This window comes from Planococcus citri, chromosome 5 (genome assembly GCF_950023065.1).
Source record: "Planococcus citri chromosome 5, ihPlaCitr1.1, whole genome shotgun sequence".
Classification (NCBI taxonomy): Eukaryota; Metazoa; Arthropoda; class Insecta; order Hemiptera; family Pseudococcidae; genus Planococcus; species Planococcus citri.
The window spans coordinates 63,135,564-63,146,046 of NC_088681.1; the positions used below are offsets into that span (position 1 = coordinate 63,135,564).

At 33.8% G+C, this 10,483-nt stretch overlaps 1 protein-coding gene across 2 annotated transcripts in view; it reads left to right on the forward strand.

Moving 5' to 3' along the window:
- Window positions 1–9,287, forward strand: part of Nmdar1 (NMDA receptor 1) — a 35,740-nt gene extending 26,453 nt beyond the window's left edge. For both annotated transcript variants that reach the window (XM_065366467.1, XM_065366466.1), the window contains exons 7-19: window positions 1,748–1,848; window positions 1,976–2,149; window positions 2,241–2,354; window positions 2,671–2,818; window positions 2,904–3,120; window positions 3,251–3,385; window positions 3,486–3,643; window positions 6,748–6,982; window positions 7,079–7,227; window positions 7,323–7,480; window positions 7,564–7,736; window positions 8,167–8,420; window positions 8,497–9,287. In XM_065366467.1, coding sequence (XP_065222539.1) covers window positions 1,748–1,848; window positions 1,976–2,149; window positions 2,241–2,354; window positions 2,671–2,818; window positions 2,904–3,120; window positions 3,251–3,385; window positions 3,486–3,643; window positions 6,748–6,982; window positions 7,079–7,227; window positions 7,323–7,480; window positions 7,564–7,736; window positions 8,167–8,420; window positions 8,497–8,613 — 2,133 coding nt within the window. In that variant the 3' untranslated portion in view covers window positions 8,614–9,287. The remainder of the gene's footprint in view (window positions 1–1,747; window positions 1,849–1,975; window positions 2,150–2,240; window positions 2,355–2,670; window positions 2,819–2,903; window positions 3,121–3,250; window positions 3,386–3,485; window positions 3,644–6,747; window positions 6,983–7,078; window positions 7,228–7,322; window positions 7,481–7,563; window positions 7,737–8,166; window positions 8,421–8,496) is intronic.
- Window positions 9,288–10,483: the final 1,196 nt, after the last annotated feature.

Sequence of the window (10,483 nt, forward strand, 5' to 3'; positions counted from 1 at the left end):
GTGAATTTTTGAAAATCAAATTCAGATCAAAAATGAGGGGAAAAAATCAAAATTTTACCAAATTGACCTGGAATGCTGAAATTTGAAATATTCTCTATTTTCAACCTGCCATATCGATTGGAAACGGTTTCAAACCGTTTTGAGTAGTTCTGGAGCCGCCAGGAAATTTTTGAAACTTGAAATTTTGACAAATTTTCATCAAATAAAGTTGGAAATCCGAAATTTGTTCTGTATTCCAATTTCAATACACTATAAAGTCGACTTCAGGTAGATTTAAAGTCATTGTGGAGCCTCTAACGACCTTTTGGAAATGACTGGAGTCTCCAGCAGATTTTTCAATGCTCGAAATTTCCATAAAATGTTACCAAAAGAGTTGGAAAACCAAAATTCCTCTGCATTCCTATTTCAATAAGCTATTAAGTCGACTGCAGGTGGGTTCAAGTCATTTTGGAGCCTCCAGTGACTTTTAAAAAATTCCTGGAGCCTCCAGCAGATTTTTGAAACTTGATATTTCCACAAAATTTCATCAAACGGAATTGGAAAGCCTAACTCTGCAAACTAATGTCAATTGCCACAATTTTAAGTGCTAAAGTGCATTTTTAGATTTTTGGTAAATTTTTGAAAATCAAATTTAAGCCAAAAATGAGGGAAAAAAATCAAAATTTTACCAAATTGACCTGGAATGCTGAAATTTGAAATATTCCCTATTTTCAACCTGCCATATCGATTGGAAACGGTTTCAACTCGTTTTGAGTGGTTCTGGAGCCTCCAGGAAATTTATGAAACTTGAAATTTTGACAAATTTTCATCAAATAAAGTTGGAAACCCGAAATTTATTCTGTAAACTAATTTCAATACGCTTTTAAGTCGACTGCAGGTAGATTGCAAGTCATTTTGGAGCCTACAGCGACTTTTTGGAAACTACTGGAGTCTCCAGCAGATTTTTCAATGCTGGAAATTTCCCTAAAATGTTACCAAAAGAGTTGGAAAACGAAAATTCACTCTGCATTCCTATTTCAATAAGCTATCGAGTCGACTGCAGGTGGGTTTAAGTCATTTTGGAGCCTCCAGTGACTTTTAGAAAATTCCTGGAGCCTCCAGCAGATTTTTGAAACTTGAAATTTCCACAAAATTTCATCACATGGAGTTGGAAAGCCTAAATTCACTCTGCAAACTAATTTCAAGTGCTAAAGTGTATTTTTTGAATTTTGGTGAATTTTTAGAAATCAAATTCAGGCCAAAATTGATGAAAAAAAATCAAAATTTCACCAAATTCACCTAGAAAGCTGAAATTTGGGTCATGCTCTATTTTCTATCTGCCAAATCGATTAGAAACAGTTTCTACCCGTTTTGAGCAGTTCTGGAGCCTCCAGCAGATTTTTGAAAATTGAGAGTATTCCAGTTTAAAATAATTTTTGTCCAACAATCTTGTTCAAAAATGAAAAAAAAACCTACCACGATTTTTTCAAAAAGCCAATCAACCATCTCAATTATATTTATCAACAATTCAACATTTTCGACTCAATCTACGTATTCGGAGGCTTCATGAGGTTTTAAAAACTATTATTTTCGAGTCCAGAGTTACTTTACAACAGGATTCCTCCCCCCTTCAAACGCTGGTACCATTTTAAAAATTTGTACGCAACCAATTTTCCATTATAAATTTTAATTAGACTTCAGACTAAGCGTATATTTTTCAATAAAATTCTCGTAATTATTACATTACCTATTTCTATTTTTTTCTCAGGTGGAAACAGTGATTGAATTCGAGCCAGGATTGGAAACCTTCAACGACCATTTGAGCGGCATGAAAAGCGCCCAAGCCAGAGTTTACATCATGTATGCCGGGTAAGCCATTTTCAATGTTCATTTTTACTCCATCTTCAGACTCTCAATCATTGCAGCCATCAGCTTTTTCTTGGTTGTACCTATAACCATTAAAAATATTCTAAATATGATTGTTTTGAAAACGTAGAAAAAGTGACGCTGAGGTGATATTTCGAGATGCAAAAGTACTTCATATGACGGGCGAAGGATACGTGTGGATTGTGACTGAACAAGCTCTGGACGCCATTAATGTTCCAGAAGGCACAATTGGACTGAGACTGGTTAACTCGACCAATGAATTAGCTCATATTCGAGATAGCATGTGAGTTTCTGTTCACACCTTCTGTTCGAAGTTGAATTTAAATCCGAAAAATAATTTTACCTAATGTGTTGTTTTTTTTCGCCTTATAAAGATATATTTTAGCTAAAGCTTTGAAAGAAATGAACAAAACTGAGGAAATCACAGAAGCTCCAAAAGACTGCAATGATCCAGGATACATTTGGGAAAGTGGAAAAGTACTGTTCGAGTAAGTGTTTTCGAGTTTCGTTTACCTTCTTTACCTACTACTTGTAAAATGTGTGGATTGCGGATTTATCAGAAAATATTATATTCTTAAAGCAAATTCGGCTCGAGTTTATTGAACTGAAATCACGTTATTTTTTAATGGTCTACTTCATGGATCGGGTGATTGACACCTATTTATAGTATGCCGTAGATTTTCAAGGATTTCTTATTTAGAAAAATATATTACGCACTTTGCTGGCAGTTCGTCGTCATTTGATTAAAATTATGTACCTATTGATTTTATGTCTCATTTTTTCGTTTTTTTTTTTTTTTTTTAGGTACATAAGGAAACAAATTCTGGTGAACGGTGCTACAGGTAAAGTGGCCTTTGACGATAATGGTGATCGAATTTACGCAGAGTACGATATTATCAATGTCCACGAGGTGAATCATAAATATCCTGTTGGGCAGTATTATTTCAATCCGGTGAGTGCCCTAAAAAATGTAAACTTTTATCCATAAAAATATATTTAATTTTTGAAAAATTTTGAAAAAATATATTTTTTTTTAGGAACAAAATAAAATGAAACTCAGACTAGACGAATCAAACATCATGTGGCCGGGTCGTAAACGAGATAAACCCGTAGGAGAAAGGATACCAACCCATCTGCACGTTTTGACCATCGAAGAAAAACCATTCGTCTATGTCAGACCTATTAAGAAATCGGAAGGTGAAACGTGTAAAAATGGCGAAATATACTGTCCACTTTTAAACACAACGTCTCGAAGTATGTAGCCATAACGATGATGGTTTTGAATATTGAATCGATTATTTATTTAAATATTTGTTTATATGTTGTACTTGTACCCGTTGCCCAAAACGTTTAATGGGTTTCTATTTTGTGCACGGTGTAATAGATCAAACGGAGTTCTGTTGTAAAGGATATTGCATGGATTTGCTCAAGGAACTTGCTCAAAAGATAAACGTTACCTATGATTTGGCCTTATCACCCGATGGACAATTTGGCAGCTATATTACCAGGAATAATAGTCGTATGTGATTTTTTTTTGTGATTTACTTATACTCGCATTTCTTCCATTTTACGTGTTATTTTATTGACTATACGTTATTTTTTTCTATTTCAAAATTTAGTTAATGGAAAAAGAGAATGGACTGGACTGATCGGAGAACTGGTGAATGAAAGAGCAGACATGATAGCAGCACCTTTGACCATAAATCCTGAAAGAGCCGAGTTCATTGAATTCAGTAAACCGTACAAATATCAAGGGATAACAATTTTAGAGAAAAAGGTCTATATGTATTACCTATACATACGTTGAAAATAATGAACGTGGGGTTATTTTCGTAGCCCTAATTATGTGATTTCTTCAAAACACATTATTAACGTGTTTTTTTTTCTAATTTAAAATTCTTAGCTAAAATTTAAAATCTTCAAAATTTTTCCAATTTAAATTGGGGGGGGAGGGGAGGGTGCTACTCTTGATGGTGAAAAGTCGCTGTCCTTGTAGAGACCAGAGACCTATTTGGAGAGGAAATTGTGTTTCAAAATTTTTGAAATCAACGAACGTTCCATGAATTGAATTAGTACCTAGGTAACTTTTTTGGCTACAAAATTGAAGTTAACATTTTAATTCTGCTTAGAGTGTAAGGGTCTTGAAACAAAAACCAAAGGAGGAGAGTTGAAAGCCTCAAAATTTAAAAAAATCAACTCAATGGAGTTGTAAGCCCTAAAATTCATGTTGAGAATTGAGAAAATTTTCTGATTTGGGGCATAAAACCTGGAATGTGGTGAGGAAGGAGATTCAAATCCCCCTCAAATTTCTTTTAAATTTTTAGGGTACTAAATACTTATCTACCTAATCTTTTTAGTAGGTACTGAAAAAAAAGTCTACAAGATCACAAATTTTTCAAAAATGAGTAGATCAAGCGCTAAATTTGTCAAACTTGAGTCCTCATGGATCCCAAATTACGCTATTATTGTATCTAGATCGTCCATTTTGACTTTTGTTGCACATAATTTCCTTCAAATGAGTCTGACGAGGTTGAAATTATTCCTTGAGGTTTTTTCTGTAGGTATGTACAATTTTTTTGATTTTGGGTCAACGAAAGTAATATGATTCCAAAATGCCAAAAAATTCCTGAAATACTAGTTTTAACATTTTTAGTGCAATCAACTCCCCTCCCCCTTGAAATCCCGATACATTAAATACTTAGCTATAATTAGACGGAATTTTAATTTTTAAATTAAAAAAATTCTTGGAATGAAATGATAAAATTTCAACTTTCAAAATTGAAGACCCCCTTCCCTCCCTCTCACTCAATACAAACATCTGTAAAAAGTGTACGGATTTTTTAGTTGATTAAATTCACCGCTCTGACGACATTTTACAGCTTTTTACCCCCCCCCCCCCTTATTCATTCCATTATTTTGTGTGTGACTATAACTGCCTATTTTACCTAAGTTTGGAGGATCTGGAAAATTAGAAGAAATTGTTCAGGAAAACGAGGAAAATTCAAGAAATATACCTATCCCTCTCATCCTTTTTGAAATTGAACCAAAATTTTTTTATGTTTCAAATAAATATTCCCATCTTCTGAAGGGGAGAGGGATCCAGAATCATGATTCAAGCACTCAGAAATGAAAAATTCAGATCTTTAAGCTCAATATTTCCCTTCAAAATGCAATAATTTCCCTTTTTTCCAAGTTTTTCTGGCTCATTGAGGAAATTATGCTTTCAGTAATTTGATTCAATTCTTGACAAAAGAAATTTTTCAGCCAATCAGATACCGATGTTGACCACTTTTTTTTTTTTTTTTTTTTCATTAAAACGTGTAGGAACTTGTAGAGCTTCTTCCTAAAAAATGTCAACTTTCCAAATGGAAATTTAAGGATTCTATATGGTTAAAATTTTTCAAAATAATCCAATTATATCAATTAGCTTTAATGAAAAACATTAAATGACAGTGTTGCAAAAACGAAAAACAAAAAAAAAATAAACCGAGATCTTAATGGGACATCTTATTCCAAAAATATGTATTAGGTACAATAAATATGAATTTTTTTCAAGTTTTCTTTGTGGTCGAATATTTTTTTGTTGACCCGAAATTTTCCTGATGAATTTAAATTTTCTTACTTACCATTTAAATATATTTTGAAGACTGAAATGAACATTTTTTGGAGTATCAAAGTTCCAATTTTTACTTTTTTTTCGCCTATACCAGGTATTTATTTGTTTTACAGGTCGTGAGGAAGTCATGAATTTGAATCAAATGTCGTAAAAGTAATTAAAGTCGTTTAAAAATCAAGAATTTCGTTTGAAAATTGTCAAAAAAAATCTGTAATTTTTTAATCAACGGTTTGGAAGACCATCGGATGACTTTTTAGATAAAATTCGTTGTATTTATTTTACAGACTTTAGATCCTCTCGACAAAATTTTCAAACATTGAAACATTTTTTTTTTTCGTTTTTTTTTTTCAAGAGGTTTGAGATTCAATGTTCAAAACATTGACAAGATTTTTCATGTCCTGGATTTTTTTTTAAAATCACAAACTCAATATATTTTTTTCTTTACTCTTTATACTTTCCGATTTTTGAAAAAAATTAACTTGCTCATCTCAGTAAGTAGGTACCTATTCTCAAATTCTCTCAATAAAATATGTTTTTCGCCAAATTTGATAAAAAATAAAATGTTTATTCATCCTCGAAGCTTGCATAAATATTAGCACAATGCATTATTTTTTCAAGTTTATCTCAAGAGTAGGTACGATTGCATGTTGCATCGTATAATAAAAATTCAGATAACGATGAAGCGCACGCGTTTAAAATGTGCATAGAGTTATTCACCTCGTTTACAAAGTTGATGATCTCAATCTATCAAAAAGGTGAAATTTTCTCATAAATTGTGAGTCATTGTATGTTATTCCCATTAATTTATTAGATTCGCTTTAATATATATTGTTTGCTTTACAAAGTTGAAAATTAAGAAAAACGTGCATAATTTTACCTCTGATGATGATCATTAACCTCAGGGGTACTCGACCGTTGCACGCGCATCGTTTAAAGCACCACTTTAAATGCATTAAAGATAAACATTTAACTAAGAACAATATTGCACGTTGATGATGTGTTAAATGTGATGTGATTGACCGTAATTTTTTTTACAAGAAAACACGAGGTAGGTGAACTTTTTGAAACCGAACACGTGCGGCTTCTTACGTCGAACGTCGAACGTTTTCAAGAACTGAACTGTCTTGAACTCTGCGAAAATTTGCAAATTTTTAGAATTAACATCTACATGAAAATAACCCCACGTGAAGCTCGATTCGTCGAAATAGGCTGATTTTCAAAATAGGCATCGACTGACTCTCCATTTCTGATTTTTTTTCCTACAGCCATCAAGATCGTCAACTTTGGTATCGTTTTTGCAACCATTCAGCAATACATTATGGATCCTTGTGATGGTATCGGTGCACGTGGTGGCTCTCGTATTATATTTATTAGACAGATTTTCACCTTTTGGTCGATACAAGTTGTCCAACACCGAAGGGACCGAAGAAGATGCTTTGAATCTTTCCAGTGCCATCTGGTTTGCTTGGGGTGTTCTTCTCAACAGTGGAATTGGAGAAGGTACAAATATTTTAAAATAATTTCTTAATTAATCAACTATGCACAATGAATCGTTACTTTGCAGTCTACTTACTTTGAACCTTCTTTTTTTTCTAGGTACTCCTCGAAGCTTCTCAGCTCGTGTGCTCGGTATGGTTTGGGCCGGATTCGCGATGATCATTGTAGCCTCGTATACTGCCAATTTGGCCGCTTTCCTCGTGCTCGAGAGACCAAAAACTAAATTAACCGGTATCAACGATGCCAGAGTAAGTGTTTATATCGAATTAGACGAAATAATGTAGGTACCTATCTCGGCAGATTGACCCATTTTACTTTCATTTTCAATTTCCTGTCTGTTTAGTTACGTAATACGATGGAAAACCTGACCTGCGCAACGGTCAAAGGCTCAGCTGTCGATATGTACTTCCGTAGACAAGTAGAACTATCAAATATGTACCGTACAATGGAAGCCAATAACTACGATACTGCCGAAGATGCAATCCGAGATGTCAAAGAAGGGTACTTATACCTATTTTTAAAAAAAAGAACCGTTATAACCCGCATACCTAATCATTTATTTAATATGTTAATTCAAATTCCAGAAAATTAATGGCCTTCATTTGGGATAGCAGTAGATTAGACTTTGAAGCTGCTCAAGACTGCGAACTAGTCACAGCCGGTGAACTATTTGGCCGTTCTGGCTACGGAATCGGTTTGCAAAAAGGATCACCTTGGGCGGATGCAGTCACCTTAGCAATATTAGACTTCCACGAGAGTAATTATTTCTTATTTTTACGTCCGCCTTCGTCGTATATAATCATCATCGCGATGCCATTGACATTGATTTTTACTCGTAAAAACCCCTCCTTTGCCGAGGTCAAGGCCGAACGATGAGTCTTTATAGCCAGAACCGTTCGTCGTTTGTTACGTCGACACCTCGTATTGCACAATTCGACGTAATTTTTTTTTATGAATGGTTCACGCGTTCATTCGCATTCTACGCGTGATCTTGCAAGGTCAAGTGTACGTCGAAACGAGGTAACTGAACGATTCGAAAGCGAAAGTGTGCCAATGGTCGTTGAAAGCGAAGCTGGACCGTTGCTCGCAGCAGGGTGTCGATCTTCCCCTTATTTGAAATCCTATTACCATGCAAGAAATACGATGTGTGAATCTATTATCTATAATGTGGTCTTTTGTATTCGCAGGTGGATTTATGGAGAAAATAGATAATAAATGGATACTACAAGGAAATCTGCAGAATTGCGAGTTCTACGAAAAAACACCCAATACGTTAGGTTTAAAGAATATGGCTGGCGTGTTTATTTTAGTAGCTGCTGGTATCGTTGGCGGTATAGGATTAATAATTATCGAAATGGTGTATAAAAAACATCAAATAAGAAAACAAAAGAAATTAGAATTAGCTCGACATGCGGTTGATAAATGGCGAGGAGCAATTCAGGTATTATTTGTTCATTTTTAATACTCGATTCAGTATTTTCATTTGCTAATTACCTACGATTTTTGTCATTTTGCAGAAAAGAAAAGCCCTAAGATCAACAATGTATGCTCAAAGACGTTTCAAAACAAACGGAGTCAACGAATCCGGCGTACCTTTAAGTTTATCAGTAGAAGCGTTACCTCAGCTATATTAACGATATAGTTTTTATACCTATTATTTTTCACAACAAAGCTGTAAATAAATTCCTAAAAAAAAAAAATTAATTTAATCATGTTCCACTAAATCGCGCAACCCAGTTGCTCATCGAAAGTACCTGCTTTGAATTTTATACTGTTAAATTCAAAGTTTAAATTTATCTTGTTGTTTTTTTTTTAGAATTAAAAAGAAAAAATCGAAGCTTTTCGATTTAATACCTATGTATAATCGAATTGATGTTAAACTTGTTTTTAAAAAGGGTGATTTTAGTTATACCTATTACGATTGTTTATGATGGTCAGTGATTGATTGTTGTACCTATTTTTTGGTAAATAATAAATTAAGCTTTCGGATTAAGTTTCCTATAGCGTTAAATTTAATAATTAGTAAATGTTTTAAAGAAACGCACCAAGCTAAAGCATTGTTTTGTAGATGACATTTTTAATTTTTATATTATTTTATTACTGTATCAGTATATTTTAGCGCGTATAATTATTCGCATTAATGTTTTTTGTGTTCCTATGTACGTTTATATATCGTTACCGTTATGATAGTTTACTATTTTTATCGAATGACGGATGAGATGAAAATTCTTCCTGTTTCTTTTTTATGTTGTGCGTCCGCAATGTGTTAATTATGATTAAACGTGTTTCATCGGTGTGTTATTTTAAAGGGACTGTGTATGAAAATTTGGTTTAGGTTTTGAATTTGATTGTTTTGACACGAATGTGTTCTTACTTCTTGGACTTGGTGCGAATGAGAGTGTTTTCACTTTTCAGTTTTTAGCTATAGGTTTCCATTCCTATTCCAATTTCCAACTGATCCAACTCTTCGCCTCTATTTTTTATGCATAAACTACAATAGGTTTAGGTAGGATGTAGGAGGAGTAAGAAGGAGGAAGAATCAAAATGATTATAATTTTCAAAGATGATAAGATTTGAATTACCTCACTTAGAGTTAGATTATACATTAGGTAAAGGTAAAAGCTGTCGTTCAATTCCAAATGGTCATTGGTCAAATCCTCAAATGACAAAAATTTGAAATTGAATTTGAATGTTTTCAAAAATGAAATTTACTCCCTCTTTCTAGTGAACCTCGAGGGTGTCGAACTGTCGAGGCTCGCTCTGACCTCTGAGTCCATCTTCACTCTTCTCTCTCGTCTCTTTTCTTCTGAATCTGAAGTTCTGACAACTCAACAAAAGTCAATTCAATAGTGTCAATACTATACTCATAAATAAAATAATAAAGTGGAGCAAATAGCAAAACAAAAGGAAGAAACAGAAACGGAATTACGGAAACCGTTGAAACCAATCATCAACCTTTGACTATATATACATGGACTGCTATCTTCTATTGTTCTTGAACGGGAATCGTGAAGCCGAAGTAATGGAGGTACTTAATCGGGACATGGGCTCTGAGCATGCGCGAGATTTCGTTGCAACAAGCAGTGCGGTTGTTGGAACTAGTGGTGGGATATTATCGATATACAGGGGTAGGCATAAGTTAGTATTCCGATTTGCATAAACAAAAAAGTTGATCAGAAAAATATCTTTATTTTGGAACAATAATCATTTTTCAAGTTCTGTTTGGTGATTCTGGTGGTTGAAGGTCTCCTCTTTCACGTCGCGTGGTCAAAAATCGCCTAAAATGAATTGTTGACTGCTCAATTTTAATTTAGAGCTGATTATACAGGTCCGAATTTTCGTGTTTTTCAACATTAACATTGATTTTACGAGGAAAGTATGCATCCTATGAAAAAAATGCAATGAAGGAAATTGTAGAGCATAAAATTTCCTTTCTGCTCAGAGCTGGTTATTTTTTTGTAGGATGCTTTGTTAAAAAGCTATTTGCGAAAAACAGAGATGTAT